We start from the raw sequence: 12214 nt of genomic DNA, 5'->3' as shown, positions 1-12214 counted from the left end.
TACTACATGACTCCTTGTGTTATTTCATAGTTTTGATGTGTTCACTATTATTCTACAAGGTAGCAAATAGTAAAAATAAAGAAAAATCCTGGAATGAGTAGGTGTGTCCAAATGTTTTACTGGTACTGTACATCAAATCAGTGATCAGTGAGAATAGTCAGATTAACCAATACTTAACAGGGACATGGTGGCATAGCAAGACGATTGGTGTAACATGAACCTGGACAGTTTTATCTCAATCTCTTCATTCAAAGACTCAATCATGGACACTTTTACTGGCAGTTGTGGCTGCTTTGCGTGATGTATTGTTGTCTCTACCTTATTTCCCTTTGTGCTGTTGTCTGTGCCCAATAATGTTTGTACCATGTTTTGTGCTGCTACCATGTTGTTGTCTTAGGTCTCTTATGTAGTGTTGCGTTGTCTCTCTTGTCATGATGTGTTTAGTCCTATATTTATATATTTTTAAAAATATTATAATAATCCCAGCCCCCGTCCCCGCAGGAGGCTTTTTGGTAGGCCGTCATTGTAAATAAGAATTTGTTCTTAACTGACTTGCCTAGTTAAATAAAGGTTCAATAAAAAAAATAATAAAAACCAAGAGGTTGTGAGTCAAATCCCAGGTAAGGGGAAACCATGTGTTTGATGTTGTTGATACCTTTCCACTTATTCTGCTCCAGCCATTACCACGTGCCCGTCCTCCCCAATTAAGGTGCCACCAATCTCCTGTGACATGAATGTGTCTAGAACATTGTTGTATATATTCTGAGAACATGGTAACCACCTTCTGGGTATGTTATGTTTGACATTAAAGGGAATGGTCTAACTCCAATGGCAAAATACGCTAAAAAGGTTCTCAGAAGGTTTTTGCTAACATAGAATGTTCCCCTATCTATCTAATAGCAAAATTGGGCACTCAAACATTAGGGGAACATCACGGGTAACATTACAAAAATGTTCTTTCTGCCTCTTTCTGTTAGCTGGGTTTCTGACTGTCTGCCTGTAGGGCTCCTGCTCTGTTGTCACCTAGTAATAGCTTACAGCTGGAGAGAGAGGGGGAGGGAGGGAAAATGAGAGAGGGAAAGTGAGCAAGGCAGAGAGAAAGGAGGGGGAGGGTGAAAGCAGAGCTATGGTGCAGACAGCGAATCACATGAGCAGGGATATGTTTACAAACTGAGCTGAGGAGGTGTGCTCACTAGCCCCATTGTGAGGAAGAGGGACAGAGAGCAGAGAGAGAGAAAAAGAGAGAGTGGGATGAGAGGAGAGCGGCTTCCTGGGTTAAATGATCAGTGTTAGGCTAATTTTCGCTGTCTCCTTTTTCACCCCCTCTTTGTCCGTTTTGGAAAAAGGGGAGCAGATGGTTGGGCCTGACAGAGCAGACAGCACAACGCAAGTGCAGGCAAAATAGCTGCTTTTACAGGAACACTGGGCACTGCAGGGAACCATTCAAGTTCTTCCTTCGTTTCCCATAATTAGCAGGTTTTCACAGCAAGAGAGGAAATCTATGTCGAGACGAGTATTCAAGGAAGGCGGAGGCAGAGAGAGAGAGAGAGAGAGGGAGAGGAAAACAGGACTTCAGGGGAGGGAGGGATAAGCCCTGTGACAATGTTTTGAAGGGGAGACAAAGCAAAGCAGCGATTGCACTCAGCTGGATAGATTGAGTTAGCTGCATGGGAGTTCTCTCTCCATTTGGAATATTAACAATAACATTGATGGGTCTTTAACCTGCGAGGGTATGATGTTTATCCCATAATATAAACACGGCTATGCTCTGGAAATCCCTTTGTTTATTTGAGGAGAGGAGCCATTGCAATACGGATATATTTGATTCTGTTGCCTTTAGTACCTTTTCACACTTTTTAGCATAATTTTGGATTTGAAAAAGTAGCTATCAATTCCTGATGAAATTGTTGCTTGATTATTCACATAATGACAAATCATCACAAAGAAGAGTGTGGATTTCAACAATGAGTGAGTTGTTTTTGTCATGTTTTATTCGAAAACAGAGCCTCATCCATAGGAGAGCTTCTTGGGGAACTGAGAATGTTTATCACAATGGGATTGACTCATAGCCTACAAATAAAAGTCATTTTCATTGGGGACACAGAAGAGGTTGGACTCACATCATTGTCTGGAAGACAGTGACTTTTTGGGGGGACAACCTCCTCGATCTGTCGGCACCCCAACAAAGACCCAGGACTGGTTGTGACCCCAGACATAGTGACTCTAGAGGCTGTGAGTAACTTCAGACGTTTTTGACCCCCATCCACTGATTCCCTGGGTCCCTCTGGCTTTCTTGAGGTTGATTTCACCCAGTCCAGGTGTCACGGTGAGTACCTTCTTCCTATGTGTAGTGTCGTAATAATGACCTTTGTGTTTGTGGTGTAACAATGTGTTGTCTCGTTACAAATTGATTTGCTTTGATTTGTCTGTTTTGTTGTGTGCCTTTCCCTTTGATGCTAGGCCCTAGACGCTCTCCCAGACAGCAAGTGTTCACAGTGGCCTACCTCTTAGACCTCGACTGTCAATGATTCACTAACATCCTACTAAGATTACAGATGCCCGTTCCCTCACCCAAACCCAGCACCCCACCCCCCTCAGAGACAGATCTGGTGGAATGGCCCTTCTGGTCAGACCCGCACACAGGCAGAAGTGACCTTTGACCCAGGAAGTACTCTACTTATTGTGAGACTATGGGTGGCATTAGACGTTAAGGTTGATCACCATTCTCTCCATAGGTAGTGCTGCTGGTGATGGTCTGAAACGGCTGCATGGACTGAAAGGACCCAATTCCAATTCCCCATCGCCCACTCACGCCCACAAAACGACACACACACACACACACATAACACATACACACACATCCCCAGGCCGACAAACAAGCATAACACGTTCAAGTCCAACAATATACTGCATATTATACTATAGTGGTATTCAAAATCGGGATTAGGAGCAACATATTTAAGAGTACAGATTATGGTATGGGACAATATACAAACGTTTAAAAATATATATTTCATTGAGTAAATGTATTTATTGGTTTCTTTTAATTTTGGTAAGAGAATAAAATTCAATGAATTGAAGGTTATTTGTTAATGTAAAAATCCAAATGTACCGATTTTAAGGTTTTGTCATTAGATTTCTTGTAGTCATTGTGGAGTGCCTCATTGCTGGGGTGGCCTTCAGATATGGGACTCACGCACACCTGTCAAACACTCACGCACAGGCCTTACTGGGGGAGCTGGTCCAACAACCACTCCCACTGAGAGCTCACTTTTCAGAAGAAGTAACGCGGTACATTTTGAAAAGTTCATGCAGCTCAATGAAGTTCAACAATGGAAGTAGTGTTACATTGATACAGTACGTAAAACAAGAAGCTGTTGAGTGGCTAACAACGCATACGCAATGAGATGAGTCCAGAGTCCAGTACCGGCCAGACATACGATGCACAGCCCACTTCACAGTAAATAACGCATTTATGCTAATAGGACATTCCAAATTTCATTTGATTCAGTCTGCTTCATATGTAAAACATATTCTGTGCACTTAGTAGATGAACACACACACGCAGAGATACAGCACAAAGTTTTAAAATGCCACATACCAATTTATTGAAGGTAAAACATCCTCCCTACATTGTAAATGAAACACACACGTCACTGAAACGTGCTTCAGAATCCATTATTGCGGATGACGTACATACTGAATCCCTTTTTGTCTTTTGCCTGTGATGACAGACGGGCCTGTAGAGTTTGGTCAAGTAAACTCAAGGCTCTCTGTCTTCCTCCTCTCAGGATGTCTGTGCGGTTTAGGGTCGCAGAGCTCAGACCCATACTGCAAGATGACATCGGAAGACATCTACCATCTGCCAATCAACATGTACGTCATCATTCTGGGCATCGGCCTCTTCATCTTCATGCTCAGCCTGATCTTCTGCTGCTACATGTTCAGGTGAGGCTTAGGGGAGAGTGGGGTAAGTTTAGCCATTTTTTTTACATTCAGAATAACTCCGTCAAGGGAGCTATAGTATTCTTTCTAACAAAGATATCAACATATATTTTACGATGTTGTTTATCCCTGGAAATAATCAGAATTTCAGAACAGTTTATAGGGCCTCCTGGGTGGCGCAGTGCATCTGCATTGCAGCGCTATCTGTGCCACCAGAGACTCTGGGTTCGCGCCCAGGCTCTGTCGCAGTCGTCCGGGTTAGGGGGGGCTTGGCCGGTAGGGATATCCTTGTCTCATCGCGCACCAGCGACTCCTGTGGCGGGCCGGGTGAAGTGCACGCTAACCAAGGTTGCCAGGTGCACGGTGTTGTAGAATAACAGTAAAGACATCAAAACTATGAAATAACACATATGGAATAATGTAGTAACCAAAAAAGTGTATTTGAGATTCTTAAAATAGCCATCATTTGCCTTGATAACAGGTCAAATATTACAATTTGTGTATGGTTTCCTAGAAAGGTGACTCAACTTACCCCAAAACTTATACCACTCTCCCCTACTGCACAGCAGCGGTCACCTAGCGCAGCAGGGTTCCCCAACTGAAAGGTGATTTTATTTGGCCCCCAAGTTTTTTGACAAAGAATATAATAAAATGTTATTGTATACAAATGTAAGCAAGTTTTGAAATTATTTTCTATTCAAATATTATACTGAACAAAAATATAAATGCAACATGTAAAGTATTGGTCCCATGTTTCATGAGCTGAAATAAAAGTTCCCAGAAATGTTCCATATTCTAAAATTTGTGGGTTTACACCTGTTAGTGAACATTTCTCCTTTGCCAAAATAATCCATCCACCTGACAGGTGTGACATATCAAGAAGCTGATTAAACAGCATGATTACTCAGGTGCACCTTGTGTTGGGGAGAATAGCCACTCTAAAATGTGCAGTTTTGTCACACAACACAATGCCACAAATGTCTCAAATTTTGAGGGTGTGTGTAATTGTCATGCTGACTGCCGGAATGTCCACCAGAGCTGTAGCCAGAGAATTTCATGTTAATTTCTCTACCATAAGCCGCCTCCAACGTCATATTAGAGAATTTGGCAGTGCGTCCAACCAGCCTCACAACCACAGACCACGCACCATGCCAGCCCAGGAACTCCACATCCAGCTACTTTACCTGCAGGATCATTTATATTTTTGTTCAGTATATATCTGTTTGGGTTTTTTGTCAAATTTAAGTTTTGTTTGTAATTATTCCGTCCCCCTGACCATCCGCACAAGAAAAAGATCTTCCCTCGGCTGAATCTAGTTGATGATCAATGAGTTATGGGCTTGTTAATCACAATAACCCATAGTCAGCTATAGCATTCTTTATAGATCAGGGCCTGGTTTCTCAAAAGCATCTTTCATTATTAGAACCTTTGTTGGAGCATCGTTAAATGTCAGAGCTGTTTTCTGGCCAAATCTGAGGCGTCTTCTTTTAGACTTTCTTGTTGTCGAGAACCAAAAATACATACTCAAATCTGCTCCTGATGATGTGTTTTGCAGCTGTAGCACAGCCAAGTGTAGGCACATTGTGACTTGCATTTGGCATACTGTTCATGGGTTGCATGTTTCGTCACAATACTGTTTTGAACGTTCACATTGGACTGATGCCCGACTGAGCGTTCCACTCAATGCATCGTCAATGAGCGCTGATGAAGATTTCATCAAATGTGCATTATAGTGGGATGGAAATACAATGCATTCAAAATGAGGAAAATAATTAGCAGGAAAACCTTTTGTCATGATTTTGATGTCGCCAGATTGACTTTAGACTTTAGATTGAGGGGATGCCCCCGGATTTTAGCTAGCTAACGTTAGCATTGCTAGCTATTTTTGACGAACTTTGCTAGCTAATGACAACATTGCCATCTGTCTAAAGTAAATTTGATGACATGATAATGCTGGCAAAGTTGTTTCCTACTAAATATTTGAATACTTTAGCAATGTGATCGTATTTCCAGGAACTATAGTGGAATTTAGACGAAACAGTAGTTAGCCTCCATTCAGAATGACTGTGCTTCTTCTTCTCTAAAGTTTTATGGCAGACTACAACGAGTGGTGGCAATACACCAACTACTGTACGGAGTATTGAAACAAAATAAAAGGGGAGGTCCCGAGATAATAGAAAAATAAATAAATCAATCATCCCATACATTTCAGTCACATTCAAATCAATCCCTACACAGGCTCAGGTGTCTGTGACGACGGGCATTCATCGACAGGATTCCTCGTCTCTGCAGAAAAGTCCCCGAGGCCCCCAGAAAACGCTCAGCCGCACTCACGATGATGCTTATTTGCTCCGATTTCCTCTCTGTTTGCGCTGTGCAATTGATAACCAAAGCAATAAACGCTACAAAGTCCACCTTCTTAACGTGCAACATGTCAGGATCCCTCTGCTGACAAGGAACATCATCTTGTGTCTCTACTCCTACTACCATTACTTCATCAACTTCACTCCTTTCTTCCACACTTCTCAATGCCTCCGGATAGGAGACATTCTGGACAGCCCTTATTCTTGCCAACTCCATCTCCTTCACCCTAACAGGACACTTCAGAAATTCGGGTGAATGTTCACCACCACAATTGCAGCATTTAGGCTCAGTTGACATAATACTCCTCCCGTCTACATACACTTGACACATTTATCACACTGCATGGGTTTGGGCACGGAGGCTCTCACAGGGAATCTCATGTAACCTAAATACAATCTACCGTAAAGGTCAGTCGTTGTGCACCAACCACTCGATCCTATTCTTCACATATATCCTTTTCATTTACTTCTAAAGCCATCCCAGAGATAACACCCTTGATAGGTGCCCTGCTTCAAAGATCAAGACACACGACACATTCCAATCCGACATCTTGAGGCGCAAAGCACGCTCCTTCTTTTCCGTAGAAAACACAAAAAAACAAAGCCCACTTCTCGTTATTCTCATCGACGCCAACAACGCATCCACAATTTAAATAGAGACTTCAAAACGGATCTCCCAGGTAACAAAATTGATCCAAAATTCTTATTCCAACCAAAAAATACTCAGACCTAGGTTTGGAATGACTAGTTTTCACTACCACTTTACTTCTCTTGTTTCCTTTTACATTCGCCACTGTAATCCAATTCTACTCATTCTCATCTCCACTCGACAAGCCATCTAATTCAAACAGAACATCTGCTTCCATGACTGTGCTTATCACCACTTCAGGGTACCACTATACCGGCACCGCCGGTAGAGGGCGGCTTGAACGTTCATAACAATGGCATGACGTGACCGTGTGACGGAGGTGCAACCTATGAATAGCGGTCTCCATGACAACACATCAGGCATGATGGGACATATGATCGAAAGATGAAAAGTAATGGGACAAGCATTCATAACATAATAATATGGAATTATGAAGTGTCAATTATAAACAAATTATGTGTATATCAGTCAATGTCAAAAAGCATTTTTGAATATGCCTTTTTTCAGGTTAAGGCGACAAGACACAAGGGAGCAATATGGATATAATGAGGTAATTTCATCTTGTATTAATAAAAAATCTCTCAAACGTGGTAAATTTCACAATTGATGAGAATGACTGATTTGTTTCTTGATATCTTTGGATTGCCAGTTGTTGTTCCTAAAATCAATCTCTATTATATTAATTTAAAAAGGTGTTATTTTGCTGCACTTTTATTGTAGAAAAGATTTCCCTCTGTCATAAATTCATCTTTGTCTCTAGGTTGTTTTGAAAGGAGCAGGAAAGAAACTGAGTCTTCTTGGAGTAAGTTGATTTTGTTGTTCCAGCTATGCACTTTGCAAATTGTTTTTTTCAGCAGGGGAATAGAATTTAGGCCTCAGCATCAGAGGGTTAGGGTGGGGAGTGAGAGATTTCTCTCTTTCCAAGGATAGTGTTAACGTGATCTCTTTCCCATCCTACAGCAGACCTGTGCCGTGTGCTTAGAAGAGTTCAAAAGCAGAGACGAGCTTGGAGTGTGTCCCTGCTCACATGCCTTCCACAAGAAGTAAGGCCCCTCCCACAGTCCTGGCTTTGATGGCGTGAAGTGAACAGCTGAAGGCATACACATGGAAGAAGAGATCAAAAGCTTTTTATTTTTTTATTAAACAGAGACAAAATCCTTGACAAAGCCCTCTAGGTCTAGTGTGAAAGTGACAGGCATTTACGGTCTGTGTGACTTTCAGTCATTTGACTATACGCACCGGTTTACCCCTAAGGAAAGACCCCTATGACACTGTTTGCAGACTGTTTGCTTGAGATGATAGACTACCATCTGTTTCTCCCTCGACCAGGGTAGAATAGTATTACGACCTCTCCCACAGGATATGTTTGGCATGTTAGTAGCCAATGGGCGTATATAGTAATATACAGGGTAGTGTGTACTGTTGAACCTTCCCTGAATTGCGTCTCTCTCTCATGCGTCCTTGCTCGCTCTGTATGCCTGTCTGCCTCTCTCTCTCTCTCTCTCTCTCTCTCTCTTTCCCACTTTCTCTCTCTCACCCGCTCATCATCTCTCCTTTTCTTCTACACATCTCCATGTCTGTCTGTAATATAATATGTTCCCCTCTCTACCCCTACGCAGGTGTCTGTTAAAATGGCTGGAGATCCGCAGTGTCTGCCCCATGTGTAACAAACCCATCTGCCGTTTGCAGCCAGACCTCCCACAGGGAGCAGAGAGGCCCCAGAGCCCAATGGAGGTGTGAGATGAGCGAGGGCCCACACTAGAGAACCTCAAAACCCCTAATTACAGTTCCAACCTGCCTCATCCCACTCCACTCCGCCAGACCCCTAAAAATCACACCCTGGTCCAGTTGAAATGAATCAGGCATCCCATCCTGACGTCTTCCATATACCCCCATCCTAGAGTTCTGAAAGATTCTACTCTAGTTTTGAAGGTGTTAGACCCCTAAAGGTGTGTGTGAGATGAGACTTTGAAGTGGAACTCATAGAACAATATTGGAGAACAAACTGAATGTTTGTTTTTTTATCTAAAAGGCAGGGGATGTCCCATGACCACCGGCCAACCCCTACAGGAGAAACAGTGGGTACTGAAAAAGAGTTGGGATGCTATGCAAATCAAAGTCAATAACCCGCTATCCCATGTTGCCAAGTAAAGATAGGGTGTCCTGATTGGTCGATGAGTAACATGGGGCCTGGATGGAGGGAACACGCACATACCATGCCCACAGCTGCCATCATGAGCCTATGAGGTATTCAGCTATGACATAGGGTGCAGTGACCCTGTCACTAAATAACACGTCAGGGTCATTCTTGACTTGCTTTGCCATTTGGGCATGGTATTTTGGAAGAAATTAACTTTTTATTTTTGTTTGTTTTTATTTAAATGTACAGTATATGGGTACACCTTACTATTCGAAATAAACTTTTATGGCAGCTTAATGACTTTAAATATCAAGGATGGTAATGACACATTTTAGGTAATTGAGTATTTTCTTAAATGGAGAGCGCAGATGCTCAAATGTACTTAACCCTAAAGGGATATGACTAATCTTTTAATCACAATGTAATTTCCCTTACATTTTTTAATTGAGTAATACCAATGACAATTTTTATTTAGACACCAAGTCATCAATGGAATCCTCAAAATGATGACATGTTAAAAGGTGATTAGCTAAGAGCTTTCTTTAATATAGACCCCTCCCCTGATAACAGTTTGCAGCTGGAGGGAATGCTCAAGGTCCTTGTATATTTTTTGTGTAATGAGTAATTTCAGAAACCCCTGACTAAAATCTGGCATAATTGTATCAGATGCCCGATTAGCTTCTGGGGGAAGATGTATGAGAAAAGACACTTTAAACAATGCATTAAATATACAGTTTTGCAGTAGAAATGGATTTATTTATATTTTATCAATGATAAACAGTACAATATAAACAAAAACATGTATGATGTGTAACTATTTGTTATTTTAAAGTGTTTTTCATTGTTGTAAAGCCGGGGGATGCAAATGCCATTGCAATTCAAGAATGACCCATCCAATGAAATATATAGTCTAAATTATTTCTAAGGAATTGTTTTGTATTATAACTGGCTTTCAATAAAGTGTATTGTTTCAGTGATATGTGACATGATGTTATTCATTCTGAAACATTAACCATGCAAATGTTATTCAGTTGGGGCATAGTTATAACCGTTTCAAGTATCTGCATTTACATAGAAAAAAAACATTATTTAACTAGGCAAATCAGTTAAGAACAAATCCTTATTTACAAAGACGGCCAAACCCGGGGGACGCTGGGCCAATTGAGCGCCGCCCTATGGGACTCCCAATCACGGCTGGATGTGATATAGCCTTAGTGACGTCTCTTGCACTGAGATGCAGTGCCTTAGACTGCTGCGCCACTCGGGAGTCCATTTGCATGCGCCACTTTGAAAAAGAATAGTTAGCAATGGATGTGCCACCAGTCAAGAAGATTTTAAAAAATGAGGATAAGAGTTTTTTTTCCAAATTGAGTGCAAAGGATTTTAAGTAAGGTTCTTGGCAACTGCCCAAGCACCACCCCTGGCAAAGTAGCTGGAAAATGTGAGTGCTTCCAGCTTAGATGTCTTTAACTTCATCACAGTAATTATGGGTCATGAATGTGTATTCCATGTGTTAAGACTTTGTTTGGTGATCATGATCATGGCAGTAGAGTAGAGTGACAGCTGTAAACAGACAGGCAAAGAGAGAGAGAGAGAGAGAGAGAGAGAGCGGCCAGAAACAAAGCCAATATTGTGAACTGCAAAAATAGCCAATGCAGCCACATGGCTACATTTATGAACTCCACTGGGGCAATCGCATGTGGTAGAGTGAATCCCCTGGTCACCTATAGAGACCTGCCAAGAGGGAGGATGTTAAGTGCCACATGCCTTTCAATTCATGACTTTGAACACCTTGAAATGCATTGGTTGTAAGAAATAAAGTAGTATATAAATAAAGTTTGATTTGATGGATGACATTACAGCTGTAGAATAATTACTCAACTGAAATTGAGCAATATCAGTTGATTAAATATTGTGCAATTTTTCCATACTTTTTAATTGATAATTTGGGATTTTATCACTTGACATATCATTTAGTGGGAAGGATCATATAAATCAAGTCTGTGTGAATACATGTACCACCCTGAATAAATAAATACTGTTCCTTTGAAGATTTGTCTCTGGTCATGAAACTACACAGGCTGGATGTCTAAGCCATGTCAATTCTGATTGTCAATAGATTGTCAATAGAGTCATTCTCCTCAATGACAACATTATATAACTGAGATATCACTCATCGAAGTATGGTATCTGGGGTAATCTGGTTAATGGTTATATCATTAACTAAGTGGCTCTTTTCTTGTAGAATGTTGATAGCTGTATAGAACATTGCATTGCTACGATGCTCAAACTTAACTTCATAGCTACACTCACCGACACAGGATAAACTGTATCCCTCATGCTGGCACTGACCAAACCAGTAAGTTGCCCCTCACTATGTCTGCACATCTCCACATGGCCAGACTTATAGTGGTCTTCTTCCCTTTTAATGCGTTTATGCTCATCCTTGAAAAATGCCATAAGGTGTGAAATAGACACATGTCGACATACTGTACAAACCGTGGGCTAAGTAAAACTAAAGATTTTTTGATCTGCTGCTCTGCTAACTAGATAACTAAAGTGTAGTCAATGGCTAGCTAAAATAGAGGATGGAGACAGAAGACCTTTGTAGTTTGGACACGGGTCTCTGATCGTGCTGGTGAACAGTAGTTGACAGTGGCGCCTAGAGATGATGTGCAGGAGCTTCCTGCAGGAATTTGTAGTCTTGCTGAGATTTTCTCTGTTGCTGATTAGCATTTAACATTTTTGAAAGGCTAATTTAATGATAGAACTCACCTTGTCCGAGAGAGTCTTACAATGCTATCAAAACGTCACGCCAACATGAAACACAGACAGTATATCAAGTAGTTCTAAAATCTCAAATGCAAAAAAGAAGAAGAAAGGGGTGGAACCATTACCAGGTTTTACTGCTAGATTTAATGGGTATTATGACGCGTCCACTGTGCCTGCCTTTAAAATGTCTTCAGCGTAGGCAACCTGCATCGCAGAAACCCCACCCCCAAACTACTTCCCGCAGCTATGTAATTGTGTAAAGTGGAGATTGATTCATTTAATTTGGACTTTTCATGCCTACTTTTTAAAAAAAATTAACAACGTTTTTAACTGTGTATGTTACTA

General features: G+C 41.4%; 1 protein-coding gene across 2 annotated transcripts; it reads left to right on the top strand.

Annotated features, from left to right (window-relative positions):
* The first annotated feature begins 1194 nt into the window (after positions 1–1194).
* LOC139381793 (RING finger protein 122-like) lies at positions 1195–10074 on the top strand. Of its 2 annotated transcripts, XM_071125557.1 has the most exons (7): positions 1195–2326; positions 3792–3948; positions 7465–7507; positions 7718–7759; positions 7918–8000; positions 8577–8691; positions 8990–10074. In XM_071125557.1, the coding sequence occupies exons 2-7, from the start codon at positions 3839–3841 to the stop codon at positions 9005–9007; spliced, it is 411 nt and encodes a 136-aa protein (XP_070981658.1). In that variant the 5' UTR covers positions 1195–2326; positions 3792–3838; the 3' UTR covers positions 9008–10074. The 2 variants fall into 2 exon arrangements, with proteins under 2 accessions (XP_070981658.1, XP_070981659.1); XM_071125558.1 differs by lacking the exon at positions 8990–10074 and having other exon boundaries at positions 1638–2326; positions 8577–8928.
* Positions 10075–12214: the final 2140 nt, after the last annotated feature.

This window comes from Oncorhynchus clarkii, chromosome 23, assembly GCF_045791955.1.
Source record: "Oncorhynchus clarkii lewisi isolate Uvic-CL-2024 chromosome 23, UVic_Ocla_1.0, whole genome shotgun sequence".
Classification (NCBI taxonomy): domain Eukaryota; kingdom Metazoa; phylum Chordata; class Actinopteri; order Salmoniformes; family Salmonidae; genus Oncorhynchus; species Oncorhynchus clarkii.
The sequence above is the reverse complement of the archived record's forward strand: the minus strand, read 5'-3'. Positions and strand labels throughout refer to the sequence as shown.